Source organism: Sorex fumeus, unplaced genomic scaffold (genome assembly GCF_029834395.1).
Source record: "Sorex fumeus unplaced genomic scaffold, SorFum_2.1 ptg000013l, whole genome shotgun sequence".
In the NCBI taxonomy this organism is placed as follows: Eukaryota; Metazoa; Chordata; class Mammalia; order Eulipotyphla; family Soricidae; genus Sorex; species Sorex fumeus.
Window position 1 is genome coordinate 12,661,123 of NW_026606070.1, and position 23,851 is coordinate 12,684,973.

Below are 23,851 nucleotides of genomic sequence, written 5' to 3' on the forward strand. Positions count from 1 at the left end.
GGTCCCCGCGCAAACAGTTTGACAGATAGCAATCACTTCTGTAGATCTCTCTGACTATGGTTCTAGCTTCCTCTGTGATTCCCTTGAGATCTATATTTTACATGAAAAGTCATCATACTTCTCTGCCAACTCCAAAAGAAAATAAAATGCAGCTTTAGAGTGGGTAAAAACTGTCTATCTTATCATCTCCTGCATTGGCAGAGAAAAAGAGACTGCAGAGTTTGTTCAGGGAAATTAGGCCCAGCTTTTCTAAGACTTATGTCTTCTTGGCTCGTTGCAGAAATAGGTGTTTTATGATTAAAGTGCTTACTTGCACAATATTTTTTCTAGGATTTAATGTGCAGCGAGAAAGCCTGAAGAAGAAAAATCCTTCAATGCCATTTCTCCCCCACGTTCCTTTCTAAGCTGTTACTCCAGGCCTTGAATTTGACACTAGTGATGGCAGTTGCTGTTCCTGCCAGCACCCAGAGCTGTGCCTGTGCCTTTGTTCTTTCTTCACACTGGCTTGTCCCCCTACCTGGGACAGCCAGTGTGAGCCAGGCACTTCCTTTGACCCATCCCTCTTGAATTTCAAGACCCCTCGACTCAGCCGTCATCACCTGCACGAATTCTGAGCTCCTTGTTCGATGTGGCTGTCCTTCTCTTTGTTCTCAATCATATCCTTGCAAACCTTGTCTTAAATCCTGTTGTGTTATAGTTATAAAATCCCAAGCACTTCTGGGAAGGCCCCCCACCTCTTTGCTTATCTTTCATATGTCACTGCCCTCCCGTTGTTCATCAATTTGCTTGAGTGGGCCCAGTAACATTGTGAGACTTGTTACTGTGTTTGATATATCGAATATGTCATGGGTAGCTTGCCAGGCTTTGCAGTGTGGGCAAGAAACTCTTGGTAGCTTGCCAGGCTCTCCGAGAGGGGCGGAGGAATTGAACCCAGTTACTCCTGGCGGTGCTCAGGGGACCATATGGGATGCTGGGAATGGAACCCGGGTCGTCCGCGTGCAAGGCAAACGCCCTACCCGCTGTGCTATCTCTCCAGCCCCCTGAGCTGGGATTTTTAAATGGAAAGTTTTTGTGTTCGAGAAAAGGCTAGTGTTTGGGAATACCCAGCAAGCCACTCAAGGTTTTGTACTCAGGAACAGCTCTGGTGGGACTATTTGCAAAGCCTATGATCCAGCCCTTTGGTCCATCTCCTGGACCCCAGAACTAGGATTAAAAATGAAGCTCCATGGGGTCAGGATGTCTCTCAGTGGTAGAGCACTTGCCTTGTATGCATAAGATTTGCATGTACATGTTTGAAAGTATGCAAAAAAAAAAGCCAAACTTTAGCACATTCCAGAAACCTTGCTTTTTGAAAAAAAATTCTTGCATAGGGATAAGGCTCAGCAGGAGAGCACATGCCTCACATTTTGATACTCTGTTTTCAGTCCCTGGCATTGCAAAAAAGAAAGCAAAACTTCACAAAAACAAGAGCTACAGAGATAGTGTGGACACAATGTGCCTTGCAAGCACTCGATTACAAACCTCACACTATATCAGAGAAAGAGAGAGAGAGAGAGAGAGAGAGAGAGAGAGAGAGAGAGAGAGAGAGACCCTCCCCCCAATACATACTCACGCACCCTTGAAATTTGTTTATTTGAAAATAAGGTCAGAGAGGTAGCTCTGAAGCATGCTTTGCATACAAGAGGAATGATCCCTCACACTGCATAGATCCCTGAACACCACTAGGAGTGACCCCAAGAATGGAACGAAGAGTATCCCATGAGCATCACCAAGTGTGACCCCAATACTGAAAACAAAAAAGTATCTGAAAATAAGATGAATTCAAATTAGTAGAAAAAAAACACAAAGAAATATGTAGGGAAGTTCTTCCCTCCTCCTCCCCTAATTTGGCCATCTTGCATAATTATTGTACTATACTACAACCAGGAAACTGTTTCATAGCACATGGTTGTGGTAAACTGAGGTCATTAGCCCAGATTCTTCAGTGCAGTTTTTCCTGTTCCCTCCATTGTTGTCATTGCTCCTACAATGACCAATGAAACACACATTTGACCCTGTGGTCCTGACAAGCACTCTAACTTGTGAGGCTCTTGAACAGTGACTGCCTTGCTCGCCAGGATCACGCACTTGGCCGTGGTGCTCATTCAGACTTAGTTCCCATGCTCCCCAAGATTCACGTGCTTTGGAGCTGTGAGCTAGGTGCACTGCCAGTGCACTGGCATCATACTCTCTCTCTCTTTTTGTTTTTTTTTGTTTGATTTGTTTTGTTTTTTGGGTCACACTCAGAGATGCTCAGGGGTTACTCCTGGCTCTGCACTCAGAAATTATTCTTGGTGGTGCTCGGGGGCCCATATGGAATGCTGGGGATCGAACCCAGGTCAGCCTGTTGCAAGGCAAACGCCCTACCCGCTGTACTATAGATCCAGCCCCATCATCATACTCTTTTTTTTTTTTTGCTTTTTGGGTCACACCCGGCAATGCTCAGGGGTTACTCCTGGCTTTGCACTCAAGAATTACCCCTGGTGTGGCTCAGGGGACCATATGGGATGCTGGGAATCGAACCTGGGTCAGCCGCGTGCAAGGCAAACACCCTACCCGCTGTGCTATTGCTCCAGCTCCCCCCATCATCATACGCTTGAGGTGCAGAGCTACCTGAACCTCACACAGCGCAGGTGACATCAGGGATCCAACTCATGACCTCCTGCTTGCAAGGCAGACACCTCTGCCCACTAGCCCCCAGTCTTTAAAACCAGTAGCTTTCTTTTCTCGGTAAAGTCTTCATTTTAATAAATTTATTACCGTGATATACATGGCTGAAGAATATTGCTTAAGTCATTGGTTCTTAATCTTTTAGGATATACATTTATTTTGCAAGACAGTGAAATATGGGCCTTTTCAGCAAAAACGACTCGCACGCACACGCACAGAAAATGTCCATGATATCACAAACATCTGAAAATAATGTGCAGAGAGACCTCAGGTTCAAACTTTCTGGCTTAAAGCCACATGTAAGAAATATTTAAATAAGTCTGGAAGCTCTTTAACAATCCTTAATTTGTGCTTTTAAAAATAACATTTCTCTAGCTCTGCTTATCTGAGAATGTCCCTCCCCTAAGCCTTAAAACACTGTTTCTTTTCTACTTAAAGGGCTGAAAGATTCTTGTGTTTTCTATAGCTTTGATTGCTGAGAAAATAATCTTTTTGCCTCCTCAAAACAATTTATCTGTCCAGCTTTTCTGTGTACAAAAAGCCTTTGGTCAATCATTTTCAGTTCTCTTTCCCTTTTTAGGTCACCAGCAAGAACTTGTGTACTTTGGAGCCTAAGGGGTCGTCAGGCTTGGGATCTGTAAAGCCAGAGGAATAGGAAAATATAACCAGCATCTCCTTTCGGTTTCGAGGCAGCTGCCAGGAACCAGGAGGTGTATTTCCGCAAGAGGGGTTCATCCTGAGCGTAAATCAACAAGGCATAGGTCAGAATAGCAGTCTGGAAGGGGGACGGTAGAGGCACTAGAAAAGTCAGGTCGAACCAGAGGCGCAGAACCAATCCTGGCTCTGAGGCGGGTTCTTGGCTTGGTCGTGAACCTTTTACATGCCTCCTGGTGTAGTAAAACTCAGAGATGTCCTGAATTTGAGCCAATATCCAGAGTTTCATTTTCCTAGAGGCTACCAGAAAGTGGTTGTACCTGGAGACATGTGTGTTGAACCAGAAAATTAACCACTTTGCATGAGCGATTAGCAATGTTCTGGTCTGAACTGGCCAAGATAGGGAAAAAAAAAAAAGCCAAAATGCTCTAACTGTGTACATTTCACGGTTGTTTTTTTTTTCTAATCGGAAGCTATACAACTCTCTACCACCTTTTAAACTTTCTGTCTACAAATAAATGCTTTATGCCTTCTTATTGCTTTTATTATTGCTCTGCATAGTATTATAGATGGGTTACTGGAAGAGACAAGTGAAACAAAGAGGCTTTTGAAAGAAAATCTTCCTCTTTGGGAATTTGACTTTGCTTTATGGATTTGTTTTTTGGGCCACACCCAATAATGTTCAGATCTTGCCCTTTGCTCCACACTCAGATCACTTCTGGTGGCACTTGAGAAATCATATGGGATGCTGAGGATCAAACCTAGGTTGGCTTAGGAGGGCAAACGCCCTCCCTGCTGTACTATCACTCTAGGCCCAGAATTTGACTTCTCTTGAAGTCAAAAACTTATACCAAGATTTCTCTGAACTGCAAAGCCAAATACTTAATCAACAAGGAAAATGGAGAGTGTAATGATGACAGAGTAAGCCTGGGCTAGGATATGTTTATGAATGAGTAGGTGGCACTGTACTCGGCATCCTGATTTTAGAAGTATGCCTTTTTTCTTTGAAGTATTCCTCAATTCTGTGCACAGTGAGATCCATATATACATTATGCCAGAAATAGAGCTAAGCCCTCTAAACAATTCTCACAATAGTCCTAAATTTGTCCACAAGGAAATTGAAGTGCTGAGACATGAACTAAGCTGACTAGCCTCACAAAACTGGCCAGTGAAGAGGAGATGCGTTGCATAAACTCGTATTTAAGTTGCAAATTTGTTCCTTGGTTCTGACTTCTCCAAGTATAATCTACTTTCCCCAGTCCTGAGGAAATGTGTTTCAGGAACACTGGTTGCCACTAAATTAATATATCTGCAACTGATTAACCCTCCACCAGAATACCATTCTACAAAGAGAGATTTTGTTTGGGGGCCATACTAAGTAGGTTGTTTTTTGTTTTTTGTTTTTGGTTTTTTTTTTTTGCTTACTCCTGACTCTTTACTCAGGGATAGCTGCTGGCAGGCTCAGGGGACATAAAGGGTGCTGGGGATTGAACCAGGTTTGGCTGCATGCAAGGCAAGCACCATATTCACTATCCCACTATCCACTATACTATCCCTCCAGCCATGAGCTAATGCATTTTTTTTTTTTTTTGCTTTCTGGGTCACACCCTGGCGATGCACAGGGGTTACTCCTGGCAGTGCTCAAGGGACCATATGGGATGCTGGGAATCAAACCCGGGTCAGCTGCGTTCAAGGCAAACGCCCTACCTGCTGTGCTATGCCTCCAGCCCTCCAGCCCCAGCTAATGCATTTTCAATAAACAAAATATCTGTGGATAAGGGTCTCATCCTCTGGCTCAGAATGTTTGCTGGGCATTAAATCAGAGAGGAGAATATTGGGGATCACCTGAAGATACCTCCTCCAAGATTTGAAAATTAAACACATTCTAGAACTAGTAATCATTACATAAATCATGTCTACAAAAGATAGTCTGTACTGAACAGAGTGAGAAAAACAACGACAAAATTTTGCCTGTTTCCAAAGTCATCATTTTCTTGTCTCCAGGCCTCCAAGGGCAGACAATTCCTCTTGTATTGACATTATCTTTAGTTGCATTTTCTAGGGTTACTGTATCTCTTAGAGCATTGTTCTGTGGTGATTTCAGTAGCCATCATAGCTTCTTGGCATCCAATAAACTCTAGCAAAACTTATCATTATCCAGAGCAGGTTACTTTTTCAAAATTCGTTGGAATATGACTTTTGATGAGATTTGTGTCTTTAAATCCTGAAGGAGTGATCTCCTGTTAGTTTATAACCGTTATGCTCTCAAATTCTAGTAGCATTCTGAAAACTCTTCTACTTAAAGACTTTAATGGCTATGATCAAAAGAAGTGAAGCTAAAATTCTCCATTATAGCAGCCACCCACATAAAATGGGCTGGCCAGGCAAATGTTTTATGCACTTTTTCGAATATTTGACTTATTTCACACACAGTGATCACATGGAGAAGAACATCTCTTTAGACCGTAATCTGTCCCAGTCTCACAAAGATAATGGAAGGAAAGATTTGGAGACAAATTAACATTTGATTCTTTCGTCATGCCACAATAGCCTTTTCTTCTGCTCTGAAAGGAAGAGATTAATTCTATTTCTATGAGTAGGTCTCTCTATTTAAAAGGTTTTTGCAAAGGTGCTGGCCACAGCAGGAGAGCTCTGAAATTCTTAAGTAATGCATATTCAGTCTTTGAGCCAGGCTCAGAGGTTGAGCATTTAGCATGGTTCAGGTGGAACTTTGGGGGCTTTTTCTTTGGCCTCATGTGGCTTGCCAGCTTTGTGAATTGTTTCTGAATGTGAAAGGCGATAATGTGTTTGAGAGTGTTTAGAAAACGGAAGTGCTCGACAATTTTAAGTTGTTCCTTTGGAGCCGAGCAGTGTGCAGTGAAAAGGGGAATCAGTTAAGACTAATTATAGCACCATACATTAAGTACTGATGTTTATTGAGTGCTTACCATGTGTTAGACGCAATTATAAATTGTTTGCATGTGTAGCTTTTTTAGTTAATTCGTAGTGCTCTAAGAAAGCACACGCTAATGTTTACATTTTGCAGGTGAGAAACACTGAAACACAGAAAATTTAAGTTACCAGGTAATGAGACTGGTAAGTGATGAGATGAAGCTGGGATTCCTATGGAGGTGGTGTGGCTTCCATCCCAGAATTAAACTTTTGTCAGTAGTCTTTTGTTGTGTTTTTGTGATTACGCATTGAAATACGGTATTAAATACATTGTATACTGGCCCAGAAAGCAATTCAATATTTGTTTCCAATAAAGAATGTTACTTTGACAATTGATGAAATGTGAATATGGGTTATAGTATTTTGTATTAGTTCTGGTTTGGATCATTGTTCTGTGGCTGTAATAAGGGACTGTCTTTGTGGGACCGGAGGGACAGTACAGCAGCTAGAGCACTTGCATTGCACACCATTGACCCAGGTTCAATCCCTGGGATCCCATATGTTCCCAGGCGTGCCCCACCCCAAACCAAAAAGAGAGAGAGAGAGAGAGAGAGAGAGAGAGAGAGAGAGAGAGAGAGAGAAAGAAGAAATACAGATGGGGATCTGGAGAGACGGTATAAGGGGTAGGGCTGACCCAGGTTAGATTCGCAGCATCCTATATGATTGCCCAAGCACCACCGGGAATAATTCCTGGGTGCAGAGCCAAGAGTAACCCCTGAACACTGCTCGGTGTGACCCCAAAACAAACAAAAAGAAGCACAAATGGTAGAAAGAAAAAAAAGAAAGGAAGGAAGGAAGGAAAAGAAAGAAAGAAAGAAAGAAAGAAAGAAAGAAAGAAAGAGAAAGAAATACAGAAGGAAATGTTGAAGTTGATAAAGGAACAGAATTTTAATAATTTAAACTAGATCCTCTTGTAGATGTATTTTAACAAGAGGCTATCATGGCAATCTACCAGATGTCCCAAGAGGCATACTCACAGGTTTATTTACAGGTTTATTTGAAACTCATAAATTCCAACCAGGATGGAGCTGTACAGCACTTTCTTTGCATGTGTGAGACTTTGAGCTTGATCTCTAGCATTGAAAAAAATGTGAAGAGAAACTCAAAGACTCATTTAGGAGCCTCCATGAGTGCCAGTGTATTCAGTACAGTACTAGGCCCCAGATTAGGTAGAAACAATTGAAATGTTGGGCTGGAGCAATAGTACAGCAGGTAGGACGTTTGCCTTGCATGTAGCGGACCCAGGTTCGATTCCCAGCATCCCATATGGTCCCCTGAGCACTGCCAGGAGTAATTCCTCAGTGCAAAAGCCAGGAGTAACCCCTGTGCATCGCCAGGTGTGACCCAAAAAGAAAACAAATCAAAACCAAAAAAAACCCAATTGAGTCAGGGAGAGAGCTCAAAGGGCGGAAGCGCATGGTGGTCAGTCCCTGATTAATACTGTATATTTTCTTTGGGTTTTTGGTTTTGGTTTTGGGGCCACACCCAGAAGTGCTTAGTACTTACTGTGGCTCTGGGATCAGGGATCCCTCATGGCGGGCTTCGGGGATTGTATCCAGTACTTGGATATGGAACCCGGGTTGGCTGTGTGCAAGGATGACTAATAGCAGGTACTCAGGGCTTACACCTGGTTCTGCACTCAGGGAATCACTCCCAGTGGTGCTCAGGTGACCATATGAGATGCTAGATTGAACCCAAGTTGACCAGGTGCAAGGTAAGTGCCCTACCCACTGCACTGTCTCTCTGTCCCCTCCAAAGAAATTCTTAGTCACTGCTGTGAACAAGTAAGTCAAAGAAGACACTAATGTTATACCCATTTAGGATACAATAGTAGTGAATAAAACCAACGGTATACTGCCTAAACTCTTGGCCAAGGAAAACCCACAGTGGGGCCAAAAAGATAGTCAATGGGTAGGGTGCTGGCCTTGCCCACACTCAACCTGTTTCCCATTTCCAAGCACCCAATACAGCCTCCTGAGCCTGCCATGAGTGATCCCTGAGCACAGGGCCAGAGTAAGCCCTGACTACTTCCACGTGTGGCCCCCAAACCAAAAATCCAAGGAAAATCTACAATAGTAAAAACTTTACTTTTTTGGGGGGGGGGGGCTTATTGGGTCTCACTCCCCTCCTCCCCCCAACACACTTGATGCTGAAGGGTTATTTCTGGCTCTGCACTCAGAAATTACTCCTGGCGGTTCACAGGGGACCTATATGGGATGCCAGAGATTGAACCTGGGTTAACTACATGCAAGACAAACCCTCTACCACTGTACTATTGCTCTGGGCCCCCTGAAAATGTTTCATAATCAAAATGCAACACAAATCAATAATGTGCTGTTCTAGCAGGTAGAAGTACACACACACACACACACACACACACAAAGCTGTTTCCACCCCCTGTGCTCTCACGGCGGTCAGTTAGCTGACTGCATGATGAAACTTAGGGAACACTTGCAGTGTACCTGTTCTAGGTATTGGGTCTGAGCACCAGCAAGAGTTCTTGCCTCCTGGAACTTAAAGAGGCAAAGGGTGGGAGAGGAAACATCAGTTATTAACTCATAAATTCAGAAACATGGTCAATGTTATGATGGGTAAGTAAAAAGTTCTGTTTGTTCAGTCCCTAGTGTAACATTATTTAACAGTACCCTCCATTGTTACTGCTCCCCTTCTTTCTAACTTTCCCTATCTATTTCTCTTTCCCTTCGTTCTCTCTCTCTCTCTCTCTCTCTCTCTCTCTCATCCCTTCAGCCTGTCCCTTGTTCTAGTTCTCTCCCTTGCTTTCCCAATTCCTTGGAGACTATGTGTAATTTTCCTCCTTCAACCTTTGGTGCCAGAGAACAAACTCTGGCCCTCAACATGCGGATGTACTCTTTGGTGTTGATTCACATCCTAGGTCCATATTTTTCTCTCATTCTCCTTTTGATATCATGCTCCATTTGATAAATTGCTTGTCAATGGTGGCTACTGAATAAGTAGTCTTAGAGAATCCTCTAAGCTATTATTAATAGGACACTCTGCCACGCAACCCATAGATTACCATTTGACTTCTGTTTGGAAAAAAATCTTAGGGAACTGAGGAACTTTGTATTATAGAGTATAAAATAAAAGCATGCAGCTTACACTAAGTAAGTGATATTACATTAATCGAGATTCTGAGGGTAGTTTATATAAGAGGGATACCACACTTAATTTTAGAATGTGTGAAAAAAAATTTTTTCTTCTAGTCTTTGGCCATACCTGGTGGAAAGGGGTTGGGGAGGATGAGATTTGTGTGTCTTCTCATTAATACTCAGGGGACCATGTGATGCCTGAGATCAAACCCAGGGCTCCCGTGTGCAAAGCATGCACTCTGGCCCCTGAAGCTATCTCCCTAACAATGAGTGAGATATTTTAATATGAGAACTTGAGGAAATCAGTTGCTAGAATTCAACTTTTTGTTTGTTTGCTTTTTAGTCTAATCAGCAATACCAGGAGTATGCTCAGGGATCATTCCTGGCACATGCAAGGAAGGCACCTTACTTACTCTAATTATCTCTCCAGCCTATCAACTCACTTTTTCATAGGCCCTTGGTTCAATGCTTCACCTACGGCCCACTTGGGGAGGGAATGTGATTGGAGTGTCAGTGGAAGAGTAAGGTGGTATAAGAGAAAAAATGTTTTAAAAACAACTGGTGGGGCCAAAGTGATAATACAGCGGGTGGGGCGTTTGCCTTGCATGCAGCCAACCTGGGTTCAATGCCTGGTACTCCATACAGTCCCCTGAGTCCTTCCTGAGTACTGAGGGTATGGCCCCCAAGCAAACAAAACAAAACTCATAGATGCAAGAGATAAGGATTTGGCATTTTTCAGCAATGCTTTTGGAAGGCTTTTAAAATGTCACGTGTGGACTGGGGAGATAGCACTAAGGGTTGAAGTGCATGCTTTACATGTAGGAGCTTGGGGGTGGGGCTCAGTGGGTGAGCTCTTGCCTTGCACATGTGATTTTGGGTTCAATTCCTGACACCACAAAAGTGTGGGGGGATGGGAGTCATCTAACTTATAGCTGTAAAAAAAATCTCTTATAGGAATAAACTATTACAGGCTAAAAGTACTGAGGTAGAAGGCTTTCACAGGTGTGATGGTGTTCCAGGTCGTGATAATAATAATAATAATCACGATCACGATTGCCTCGAGCAGGCACCCAGTAACATCTCCTTCTTCCTAGCCCTGAGATTTTAAAAGAGCCATTTCAATGCTCTTTCAGGATTAGGAGAATGAGACCCATCATTGTTACTGGTATTTGGCATATTGAGTACGACACGAGAAGTTTGCCTGACTCTGCCGTGCGGGCAGGATACTTTTGGTAGCCTGCCAGGTTCTGCAAAGGAAAATTAAGATAATAAGGTGTCGCGAGGCTGCGAATACGGCCACGCACTTCCAGGAGCTGGGTTTTATGGTCTTTGCGTCTTGGCTGTTGATGGGACCAACCTGGCACTGGCGGCAGCTGGTGGGTGTGACGCCTACCTACTGGAAGATGGGGGGTCTGGGTGGAGAAGCCCAGTCCCAATCCGAGTAGACTTGGAGACCTCAGCCCCGGGATCCGCATGCCTGGGTTCCTCTGCCAGTTCTTTCGTGCAAAAGTAATAATAATAGTAATAATAGTAATAGTGAGATATATTTAACCCAATAATAAATATTAAAATGGAACAAAAATGTACTGATAATTGGCATTAAGGTATTGAGATAAAAAAAGACAGGGGGATTTAAGATTTCAATTAATAGTTGTATTGGCCTTCACACCTTTGAGTTTGAAAGATGAGATTAGGTGGCTACTGCAGTCATTCTGGAGGGATGTAAGAGGCCCGAATCTGGGCAGACTGGAGATGCTTAGGAAGTAATATGCTTACGAAGTAATAGTCACTTGAGGGGGGGAGGGAGAGCCCTTGTAAATGGTGGAGGGAAGGGATACTCTGGTGGGGGGGGGTTGTGGTATTGGAATATTGTTTACGTGAAATCTGTGTTGATTGTAGTATGAATCACACAGTAACTAAGATAAATTTTAACTCTAGTGCCATCTTATTTTCCTTGTAGCTTTACTTATGGATATACATACACTCTAGGACCTCGCTGTCTTCTTAGACCGTGGGCTTATGAATGTAGAGATCATGAAAATTTTTCAAGACTTGTTTTAAAATAAGTCCCTAGCAATTTATTAGTAAATGTTCAAGTTTAAGAGGCCCTACCCTTGGCAGGCTGAGGCTTATTTTTTTTTAGCCCTTGAGCTAACAAACTATTTCTTAGACTTGGATTTTAAAAAGGTGGTGAGGACTATGCAATAAGAAGCCATCATGAACTTCAAAATCTAACATGTTTATTATCGAGTCCTTTCCCAGTGTAAGTTTGACAACCCATGCTGGAGTGACCAGTGTTTTTTCAAGTGTGTTTCTTAGAGGAACAGCATGACCAGGGAACTTAGAAATGCAGATTCTCAGGTTGCCCCCACCAGCAGACTTGCTAAATCAGAAAGCCCCATAGATCAAAGTCCAGTAATTTGTGCTTTAAAGCTCATATCTATTAATTTTCGAGAACTTAACCTTCCAAAAAACCTTTTTGCCTGTGTACCAGAATACACGGTGAAGAATAAGGTCATACAGAAGAACCCCAAACTGATGATAATTGAAATGTCAACTTTAATATAAAAAAAAAGTTGTTGCAGTTAATACTAGGAGAGTATTCTGTATCTTGTGGCTAAGGCTTATAGTGTGACGGTAAACCCGATCCACTGAAAGATAGCTGTATAACTTGAACAAGTCACAGTTTTTTGTTTTTGTTTTGAGAAGGTTGGGATCACACCCCACAGCACAAAGAAACTAGTCCTGGCTCTACTTAGAGTAACTCATTAAGGTGCCAGTTGGGGATTAAACTGGGATCCATTACATTCAAGGCAGAGATGCCCTAACCTGCTGCTGTCTCTCTAGGCCCAACTTAACCTAGCCTTTTAATTATCAGTCTCCTCACCTGCAAAATGGGCACAGAATGACTACTATAGAAGGGTATTCTGAGGCTCAGTTACATAACATTAGATTGATTCCTGTTACCAAACTATCAGACTTGGATTAAATCTACATGTAACATTATGATGCTTTAAGTGAAACATGTCCATTTCATCAAAGGGTCTGCCCATGTATTTTGCATATAATGATCATTATTAGATATAGTTTATATATTTTAATATATATATATATATTTTACCTAAGCAGCCAAAGGTGAAAACAATAGAAAATGAAATATCTATGTCCCTATGTCCACAAAGTTTCTGGTACAGAGGTTTTTTTTTTCTTTTTCTCTTCCTTGCGGCTCTTCCCTTCCTTTCACAAATCTTCTGCTTTTCATTTTTCTGTTTGTTTTATTTTTGTTTGGGGGCCACACCCAGCTGTGCTCAGGAGTACTCCTGGTGGTGCTCAGAGGCGTGTCAGAGGCATGTATGGAAACGCAAGGGGATGGAACCCGGGTCGGCCACGTGCGAGGCAAACGTCTTACCCTCTGTACTGCCTCCCACTCCAAGTCCAAATCTTCAGCCTTTTATCCCCCAATTCCTCCGACTGGCATGAGATGAGTCCTGAACCATCACTGCTAGAACCTAGGTGTTGGAGGTGGGGGGTCGAGGGGGGCTTCTTTGGCAGACTTAGCCCCCGCCCCCGCTGCCAGCCCGGGTCAGGGTCGGGAGAGCATGCAGTAAGCAGTGTTTTTGCCCAGCCCGAGCCCATATCTAGGGCAAGGTGGTAACCTGAACACCCACTGGGGTTTGGGCGGCCCTTTAGCCGCCGTGGTGTGTCAAGGTAAGCCAGGGGATGTCTTGAACAATGCCCAGAACTGAGCAGGGCCACCAAGTGAAATACTTCTTCCCCCCACCTCCCCGGCATGCAGCACCCTCCAGGCCCCTTAGTACGCAGCGCTGTAACAACGGTTGGGGATGGGTTTTTGCCCTCCCGATGGTTTGGAGCGTCAACCGTCCGTCGGGGGTAACCCAGACCGGGGTCCAGCTCCCCGGTTGCTGCAGCCAGTCGGGAGTACGTGATCTCCCTGTCGGACGTGAGCAACGCAGCCCCGGGAGTCGGGGGGCGAAGGGGATGGGGAGAAAGAGCGCTCTCCGGAAAGAGCGCGCTCCGGGCGCGGGCTCCCTTCGGGCCCCGGGGGCGGGAGAAAGGCGGCCTCCTTGTGACGTCAAGTCCGCGGACTCTCGGGCCGGCTTCGAGGCCGGTTCCGGTTCCCGGCGCGTGCGCGTGCGCGTGCGCGTCTGAGAGTGTGTGTGTGTGTGCGCGCGCGCGCCCCCGCGCGCGGGGCGGTTCTGCGCGTGCTCCGCCGGAGGGACGCGAGGAGGTTGGGCCGAGCTCGCCCCCGGAGAGGCTGGATTGGCTGCCGCCGTGCTGGGGGGTTCCCCGGCCCTTGCGGCAGGGGTAAAACAATAAGAGGGGGCGGCGGCCAAGGGGGCGGGACGTCCGTGTTCCCTGTCGTCGCTCGCCGCCGCCGCCGCCGCCGCCGCAGCAGCGCTGGGCGCCCCGGGACGCGGGGGACTGGAAGCGAAGCGCGCTCGCGGCTCTCTCCGGCGGCCGCGGCTAGGAGGCTGGTCCGAGGGAGGAGGAGGAGGAGGAGGCGGCGAGCGAGCGAACGAGCAGTAGTAGCAGCAGCAGCAGCAGCAGCAGCAGCCGGGCCCCGGCGCCTCATCCCGCTGACCTCTGCGCGACGTCCCCGCCGCCGCTGTTGCTCGGAGGTGCGTACGGGGGCCGGGAAGGGGAGGCCGGTGTGGTGGTCGGCGTGTGTGTGGGGGGGGTGGCCGGGGGGCTATGTCCCGCGCGCGCCGCCGCCGCCGCGGCTCGAGGCAACCGTCCTGGGCTGCGAGAAGTGCCGGGGCCGGAGGTGTCGCGGCCGAGGAGACATTGTTCTGGGCCGGGCGTGCGGGGAGAGCCGCCGAGCCGTTTCCTCTCAGGTGAGGGATGGGGCGGGGGGCGGAGGGCGGAGGAGGGGGGGTGGAGGTGACGAGCGCGCGTGGTGCGGCCGGAGGGTTCGGCGGGCACAGGTTGGCGGGGGGCTGGGTGGGTGGCTGCGGGTGGGGGGGGAGTCCGGGGCTTCCGGGGGGCCGGGCCGCGGTGGTTCTCGAAAGCGCGCCGGTGGCGGCGGGATCCGGGAAGTGGGGGGCGCGGCGCCGCCGCCGCTGCCGCGGGGCTAGGGGGCTTTCAGCGAGCGGAGCCCCCACCCCCCCTGTTGAACACCCCCCCCCCGCGGCTGCCCCCCGCCCCCGCCGCCGCCCCCAGCCTGGTCGCCGACTCATCCTCGGCGGCAGCCGCCGCCGCCCTAGCCGTGGGGGGAGGGGAGCGAGGCCGGGTGTCGGCGGAGGCAGCCGCGACGCCCAGGCGAAAGCCGCGGCCTCCGGGCACCGTTTCCGCGCCGCTGCGGGGGCTCCGGGGTCGGAGGCGGCGGCGGCCGCTCGCTCGCTCGCTCGCTCGGCCCGGCCCGGCGGAGGCGCCTCGCGCTCTTTGACCCGCGTCGGGGGCGCGCCCGGCGCTTTGGGAAACCCGGACGCACTCGCCCTCCCGGAACGGGCGCCCCTCGCGGGCTGACCCCCCGCGGCAGAGGTGCTGCTGCTGGTGTGTGTGTGTGTTGTGGTGGGGGGGGGGCTCCTAGGTAATCGGACTGAAGGCGCGGGAAGGTTTGTTCAGCTCGGGTGGGGGTGCAGGGTGCAGAGGACAAGGGGAGAATCGTCCGCCGCCCTCCGGTGGTGCTGGTGGTGAGAGTCGAGTCGAATCGGAAAGACTCAACGTGCATCTCCTAAAAAGAGCCTGTATAGCCCACCGTGGGCTTGGGCCAGACCCTGGGCTGCCCGGCGGCCAGTTTTCCGCCGGGGTCCTTCTCCCCGACCCCGCCCCCATCCACCCACCCTCCTCGCCCCGCGATGCCTCGTTTTCTTAAATGGTTAAATTTCAGAAAGCGGGGTGCCATCCATGCCTTCGCGCTCCCAGCAACAAAAGACCAAAGGACTTCCCCCCCCCACCCCCCCGATGCTGGAATAATCGCCAAGTTTCGTTCTCCCCCCCGCCCCCCCATAAGATTGTTGTAGCGGTTTGGCTTAAAATACGGGCTTTTTTTTTTTTTTTTTAAGGTTCAAGGCTCCGCACTTGCTGCTCGCATTCCAAATGTTGGTGTTACATCTCTGGGGCTGTGAACCATTAACTCCAGGCAGGCGGCCCCGTGTGCTTCGAGGGGAAGAAAAAGGGAATTTCTTGGCCGGCTCCATATTTGGCAGTTGATGTAGCCTTAGGCATGTGAGCAAAGTTCCCGAGTAAACTTTAGGCCTTGTTAGTGTCTAATGGTTTTGGTGTTCAGAATTCCTGGGCTTAGAAGAATAGACCTTATGTTCCATCTGCACGTCTCAAAGCCGAGCTTGTGTCGTTCTTCCTGGGTATCTTCCTCTTCGGGAGTAGCTGTGTGTATCTTTGTGTCGCGCTTTAATCTCTGTAAGCTGTTAATTCTGAAAGATTGCGGAGCACTTGTAGGGAGGAAGGATCCCAACCGTATTGCCTGCTGAGAACTGTTCAGATTCAGATTGCTGAATATTCTGGTTTGAAGTATTAGTCAAAAGGTGAACAAGTGTTCGGAGTGGAGAGATTCCGAATGATTGTGGAATGAACGGAGAGTCTAAAGAAGTATATTTTTGGTACTCTGACAGTTTAACCTAGTGATCAGTTGGCTGAGTTTGGCATCTGAGTTGCCGTGGACAACTCATCTGGATAGTATTCGCATTTTGGGGTAGGAAATGTTCATATTTCGCTAGGAGATACTAAAAATGAGTATCAGTTACCGAAAATCTGTGTATTGAGACTTTTTATATTCTTGTTTCCTTATTCTGCCGAATTACTGCTTTTGATTATTCATTTTCAGGCTGAAAATTCTTCCATAGGTTTTTTAAAAAGACTTTTCCCTTATTTTATGGTGAATGATACGGAGGTGTGGAGTGACCACAGAGATTTCAGGACTGATTTTGATAGGTACAAATTTAAGGTTCTCTTTTACTCCCTCTCTTCCTTGTAGAATCAAACTCAAGGTCTACCTGGTGGACACTTGCTAAGAGTCGATAGATAGGGGTAGGAGCCAATAAGCTACTTGCCTTGCTAGTGGCCTTACCCTGTTAGGGCCTCTGCAGCCTGGCCTGGAGTGATCCCAGGAGTAAGCCATGAGCAACACTTTTTTTTTTTTTTCATGACCTCCCTACCTCCTCGCCCCCAAAAGAACCGATTGAACAAATTGATAATTCCCTTAGACCTGGGGGCTGGTTTCAAAAGCAATAGAATAATAAATTCTTAGCTGCTGAGTCTCAGTTTGCATTTTTCTCTCTTTCTACATGTTTCCCAATTATTTCGATTGAATTTTTTCTTCCTATTATGTTTCTTTTTTTTTTCCCTCTCTTTGGCCTGCACCTGTAGTGCTCAGGTGCATAAAAGACCATGCCTTAACTCATGTGCTTTCAATCCACCTCTACTCTTTGCTTTTCAACTCCTCCCAGTAATACTGAATAAACTAACTTAAAATTTTAATTTTTCTGTGTTTCTGTCCATTCTTCCAAAATTGAGTAATGAAGGGATCACTAGAAGCAGAATTGGTTTAAAGTTTTCTTTCTCTTATGACTGAGAAGCTTTAAAAACTTTCCTTGGGCTCTATAAACATCAGTTTCCTTTTCAGTAAGTGAAGTAAATAATCCTCTTTAATGGAGAGTAAGAAAAATTCTTTGTTAAACATTTGATAGCATAATTTTAAATTCTGTGGGGGGGTTTTGGGGAGGGGACAGTATATCCATTTCCTTTTTGGGGGTGGGGGGCACACCTGGCGATGCTCAGGAATTACTCCTCACAGTGCTCAGAGGAACCATACGGGAGGCCTTAGATTGTCTGCTATATGTAAGGCTAACACCCTACTCACTGTACTATTTCTCTAGCAGCAGTTTTTCCATTTTTAAAATCACTTTTACTTTGCCTCAGAACGTCAAAGCTTCCTCCTTACTTTTGGGGCCTGGGAATAAAAAGGTTTATCAACAACTACATTTAGTGTTTATTTCAATTACTTGTTGTACTTTGCTATATTTTCATTCTAAAGTCTGCCTTGAAGGTTACAGCTTTTTTTTTTTTCTTATAAAGTTAGCTGTCAAGAATGGGTTTATATTCCACAACTCAAGTGTAAAGAGACTTGGGCCTGACTAGAAGGATTCCTGTTATCTTAGCAGGGATACTATCTTGCAAATATATTTACCTTTTGGTAGAGGGAACTGCATCTTGTTTCAGGAGATCTCTATTAGCAAGATATATTAAAAATAACTGCTGAAAATATTTTTGTGGTAATTTCCCCTCCTTTGGGAAAAGGGTAGGTTTTTTCCCCTCTATTTTTCTATGTGTGATTTTCTGTTGGTTTCTTAAAAAAATTACTGTGCGAATAATTATTTAGCATTCTTAATTTTGGCTGTTTTCTCCAAGCATTGAAACATCCACCAGAGTGACATGAAATTATGGCAGTAACAGATTCTTGCCCGGAACTTTGGTTTTGTGTTTGTTTTGGGGAGGGCCCCAGGTGGTGGTGCACGTTTTTCAAAGATATTTTTTTAATGTTAATTTTATGTTAAATGTTAATTTTCCTTATCCTGGCTCTGCCTTCAGGGATCATTCCTGACAGGAAGCTCAGGGGACTAAATGTGGTACCATATATCAAAACTGGGTTGGTGTATCCTAGGTCCTACCCACTGTACTACTACTCCAGCCATCTAGAACTTAGAAAAGATACTCCTTTGTCAGTAGTGGTCAGACATGCTTCAGGCTCCTCTGAGTGCATTTTTGATTCTTAACTATAATGGTGGCTGTGATTGAACCTAGTGAATTTTTGAAATTATAATTAGATTTTATTGTTAGATACTATTAGAATGACTTTTGTCATGGGAATTTTCTTTTAAGAGATGCCATTTTCATATAGCCTGAAATGAAAGAAAATTGATAGGAAACCAAATATTTTTCTTAGATTGATTTTCTGCTGTATCTGCTGACAGTTGTTTTGATATATATATCAAAGTATCTTTTTGGGGGGCCACACCTGGGAATGTTCAAGGGTTACTCCTGACTCTGCACTCAGGTCTTCCTCCTGGCAGTGCTCGGGGGCCATGTGGGATGCTGGGTATCGAACCTGGGTCTGCCACACGAAAGGCAAATGCCCTACCTGCTATACTATCACTCCAATCATAGATAGACAATTTTTTTGGACATACATATTGCCTTTACTTTTTTGTTTTGTTTTAGGGCCACGCCTCACAATGCAGGCTTTATTCCTGACACTGTGCACAGGGATCACTTTCGTGCGGGGCATAGGAGACCATAGTGGGGTACCAAAGATCAGACCCTGATCAGCTAAGTTTGAGTGGAAGCAAGGCAAGCACCCTGCACACAGTAATTTCACTCACGCCCCCACCCCCATGCCTTTTACAAAATTGAAATCAAACCTTAGCTGCAAATCTTTATAGAGTTTTCTTCTTACGATTTTAGGGTTTGACAGTATTTTATGAATGCAGTGAACTGTCAAGCTTCACACATTTGAGTTGTTTTGTCTTTGAAATCACTAACCTTAATAATAACTTCTTATCTAGGATTTTTTGTTTTTAATCAAATATTTTTTAAAATTGCCTTGTTAAAACTAAGAGTGCACCTTAGGATCAACCTAAGTAATAAATTTTTCTTCACTTTTTTATTTTCTTTTTTTAAGTCTTCGGGCCATACCCAGCAGTGTTTCAGGTCACTGGCTTAGTGCTTAGGTATCACTCTTGGTGGTGCCAGAGGCACCATATGTGATACCAGGGATTGAAACTCAGTCAGCCCTAGTGAAAAGCAAGCACCTGTTGCTGTACTATCCCTCTGACCCCTTTCTTTATTCTTTTAACTGTTTATTTTATTTTTGTATTTGACCATTCAGTACTCAGTCTGTTCTGGTTTTGATCAGGAGTGATCCCTTATAGTGCTCAGGAGATCATATGTGGTGTCAGGGATTTGAACCAGGTCACAGCCAGCATAGCTGCTTCAGTGCCATGCAAGGCAAGTGCTACTCTTTATCCTTAACTATTTAAAATTCTGTGGTTCCTAGACTGATATGTTTCCCCCATATCCTCCTCAAGATTGTATATTTACTTGTTAATATTTAAGTACTCTTTAACTATAAATTGTGACTAAAGTAGCATAATTTTAGTGTGCTTTTAGTGTGCTTTTGTGTTATACTGGTCATTCTAAATGAATTTTTACATTTAAAATTTTCATTGTTAGAACCTTGATTTTTAACCAGTAAAGTCTGTTATTAGAAGGTAAATGTAAAAAATTTTAATGTGATTTCTACAATTATAAAGCTGATAATATGCATTTCTTAATATTCAGGTGATCTATTATCTTTTTTGGTGGCATTAAGAATTGGTTTGTGGGCCAGAGACGTAGCTCACAGGTCTAAAGTATATGCTTTGTGTGCTGAAGCCTGTGGTTCAAACCAGGAATAGCCCAAGCCCTCCCCAGCACCTCTGGATGTGGCCCCAAAACAAACAAAAATGGTTTGTAACTTTATTTTTTCTATATCCTGTAACATAAATGTATATTTCTTTATTATTCCTTTTATCCATAGTTGGTATTTTTAATCTGTAATTCAGTTATTCCTTAATTTTTGTATTTATTTCTTACCTACATTTGTAGTTTTTCTATTTTCGCTATTTTTAATTAATATATAATTTTGGATTTTATAACTGAGCTGTAGATTTTTCTCTTGATTTTGCCAGGTATCTAATCTAGGACTTTGCACATGTAAGACAAGTTCTCTACCTACTGAGCTACATTCCTGACCCCTCTGTCTCTTTCTAATTACAAAAATATTCTCCAGGAAGTATTGGCATCCAGGATTCATGTGTGTTACACTTGGTGATGCTCAGGGCTTATCCCTGGGCTTAGGGTACCATATGGGGTGCTAAGGATTGCCCAAAGGGCAAGCCACCGTTCCTGATGCACCATCTTTTCAGCCCTAAAAAATTGACTTTTTTTCTAGTGTTTGGGCCATACCTAGTGGTGCTCAGGACTTAGACCTTGCAGCCTCCAGGAACTGTCTGGGATGTCAGGGATCCAACCCAGGCCAACTGCATGTTAGCAAACGCCACAACTGCTGTACAGTTGCACAATTGTTCCAGTCCCAAATATTTTTTTAACAATGCTGTGTATTTCAGGGTACCATCTTTCCTTTACTGGTGCTTGATGGTTGGTAATTTGACAGTGGCAAGGGCATACAGTCATCACTCTGGTAATCAAAATATGAAGCATTTCTGCCCCAGAAGTTGCTCTTTTATTGTCTTTCCCTTCTATCTTCAGCCCCTGGTTTGACTTAGCTCTGTAGTTCTGCAGTGTACAGAAAAACATTATCAATAGGGGCTGAAATGATAGTACAGCAGGTAGGGCGTTTGCCTTACACATGCCACCCCAGGTTCGATTCCCAGCATCCCATATGGTCCCCCGAGCACCGCCAGGAGTAATTTCCTAAGTGCAGAGCCAAGAGTAACCCCTGAGCATCACAGGGTGTGACCCAAAAAGCAAAAAAAGAAAAAAAATAAAAAAGACTTCAGATGATAACATTTTTTTTTTAAATCAGTAAACTCACACATTGGGAAGGGGAGGGCACTCTTAGCAGTATTATGAAACCATAAGTTTCTAGTAATCAAACCAGGACTTCCTCATGCAAAGGTTGCACTGCAGCTCTTCAAGCCATCACCTCAGCCCAAAAATTGAATAATATTTTGTTTTGAAATCTTTTGTTTCTTCTTTCTGGTTTTAGGATCACACCCAGGCTCTTTGCTCAAGAATTGCTCCCAGGGGTGCCTGGGAACCATGCAATACTGAGAATAAAAACTGGGTCTCCTTTGCGTAAAATTGAGTTATCAACCCCCCTCACCCTTCCACTGAGCTATCCTACCTCCTGTTGAGCTATGAAAAAAGCTGTGCTTTGAAATCCCATCCATATAATTTTCAATTGAATATACATGCACAACAGTTTGTATATTCATCCAACTAATGACCATTTTGTTGTTTCCAGTTTTCCAGTGTTTATTGATAAAGCTGTGCAAAATAAAGACTTTTTGTTGTGGACATATGCTTCATTTCTTCTGATTCAGTACATGTTCCATCCTTGAAAGCTCTTGGTATTTTTCTATTTTAACGTTAGCCATAATTCAAGTTGTTAAGTAACATACAATTATGTTGGAATTTTTTTTAGCTTGCTTTTTTTTTATTAAGTCACCATAAGATATACAATTTTGTGCCCATTTTTTGGTGGGCTAGAGAGTTAGTACAGCGGTAAGGGCACCTACCTTGCACATGGCCAACCCAGATTTGATCCCTGGCATCCCAAATGGTTCCCAAGCCTACCAGGAGTGATTGCTAAGTGCAGAGCCAGAGCTAAACCCCTGAGCACTACTAGTGTGGCCCAAATTCAAAACAAAAGTCATTTGCCCATTTCTGAATTGCATTTTTAATTTTCTTGGTAATTGTTTTTTGGATATAACTTCTATAGCAATATGTATTTTACAAACTTTCACACTGATTTCATATTGTTATTTTATTATGGCTTTAAATGAGCAGAAGGTTTACGTTTTAGTGGAGGTCTATTTGTCAGTTTTATTCTTTTTGTGTCATGAAAGTCTTGACTAATTTTCCTTCCATGTCAGTGGTTCCCAACCCCTCAACCCCCAGGGGCACTGGAATGTTTGGAGAAGGGGGAGTAAGTAGCCTTAGGTGCAGTTGGGAATGCTTTCTCTTTGTTAGCTAATGGAACATAAATTTTCAGGGAGGTGATGAGTGAGTGATTTTTTTATTTTCTGAAAAAATTGCCTGCTAAGTCTGGGAACTTCTGTTCCAGAAACCTAGTTCTAATTTTCCTTATGTCTTTGGTCCATCTTGAGGTAATATTTATACTGTTGTTGCAAATTATCAAGCTTTATGCTATAACTACTATACTTGATTTGTTAAATGAATCAATCTCAAATACAATTCTAACTTTATAGTAGTATGTGCTTGTGTTCAATGTTCATGTATGTGCATACATTTACAGATAAAGCATGGCAGTGTAGAGAATTGTCTTAAAATATTTTGTAATAGATTCATTTAAACTGGTTAATAGCACAGCAGATAGGGCATTTGCCTCGCACACGGCCAACCCGGGTTCGATTCCTCCATCCCTCTCAGAGAGCCTGGCAAGCTACCTGTGGTGTATTTGATATGCCAAACACAGTAACCAGAAGTTTTCACAATGGAGATGTTACTGGTGCCTGCTCGAGCAAATCGATGAGCAATGGGAGGACAGTGCTACAGTGCATGATTTGTCTATTCATTAGCATTTCTCCAGAGCAACTTTGTATTTTACTAGGTGTATCTTTTAAGAAGTCTTAAATAATCAGATTCATTGAACAGGTTATTTTGTGGGAAAGGATGGTTGGGTGGTTGAGACTACGCCTTTTGGTGTTTGGTGGACCATATTTGTGCCAGGGACTCAAACCAGGGTCCCTGTCCTATATTACCAGCCTTGAATACTTCCCCCTCCCCTTCCCAAAATCTGGCTATGTATCATGGTTCTAGGGAATGTTTCCAATATCTAAAAGCCTAACCCTGACAGACTTTTATCCCACATTATCATGGAGGATTCATTAAAACAAAAGCCCAGCCAGACAGATCCTACAGTGGGTAGGTAGGACACTTGCTTAGCACTGATTACCAGCACCCCAGGAGTGATCCCTGAGCACAGAGCCAGAATTTTTTTTTTTAATTTTTATTTAGTGAGACACCATGAGGTACAGTTGTATGTAGACTTATAATTTTTTGTGCTTGGGTTTCAATTATACAATGATCAAATACCCATCCCTCCACCAGTGCCCATTTCCCACAGATCCCAGTATCCCTCCCACCCTCCATCCCCCCTACCTCTGTGACAGGGCATTCCCTTTTGTTCTCTCTCTCCTTTTGGGTCTTGTGATTTGCGAAAGAGGCAATGAGTGGCAATCATGTTTGGTCTATAGAGCCAGAATTATTATGCCTTTAGTAACTCCAGGTGTGCCCTGTCCCCCCCCCCCCCCCCAAAAAAAAAAAGTAGTCCTGGGCCAGAGAGATAGTACAGTAGGTAGTGCATTTGTGTTGTGTACTGCCAACTCTGGTTCAATCCCCAGCACCCTGTATGGTCCTGAGACCCACCAGGAGTCATCCCTACATGCAAAGCCAGGAAGTGTATAATAAGTTTGAGATGTTGAACGCCAGATTTGGTTGTATGTGTGTGGAGTGTCACAATGGATTTCTGTTTTAAATTGATTATAGGACTTTGACTTCTGTTATACATGACACAGAAATTTGATACTCTGAGAAGAGCTAACTTCATATCCTGAAGGATGGGACAAAAATTCTGAGAGACTGAGATGCCAGGATTTTAATTTGAACCTTATAGAAAGGGAACATTGTTTATGACCTTGTTT

General features: G+C 44.6%; 1 protein-coding gene across 4 annotated transcripts in view; it reads left to right on the forward strand.

Annotated features, from left to right (window-relative positions):
* Positions 1-23,851, forward strand: part of G3BP2 (G3BP stress granule assembly factor 2) — an 88,212-nt gene that overhangs the window by 40,989 nt on the left and 23,372 nt on the right. Inside the window, exons 1-2 of one of the 4 annotated variants that reach the window (XM_056111227.1) lie at positions 13,889-14,065; positions 19,743-19,909. The exons of 1 other annotated variant lie outside the window; for it this stretch is intronic. In XM_056111227.1, coding sequence (XP_055967202.1) covers positions 19,907-19,909 — 3 coding nt within the window. In that variant the 5' untranslated portion in view covers positions 13,889-14,065; positions 19,743-19,906. Of the gene's footprint in view, positions 1-13,888; positions 14,066-19,742; positions 19,910-23,851 lie in introns of those variants that run through there. 2 more of the 4 variants (XM_056111224.1, XM_056111225.1) reach the window with 2 other exon arrangements.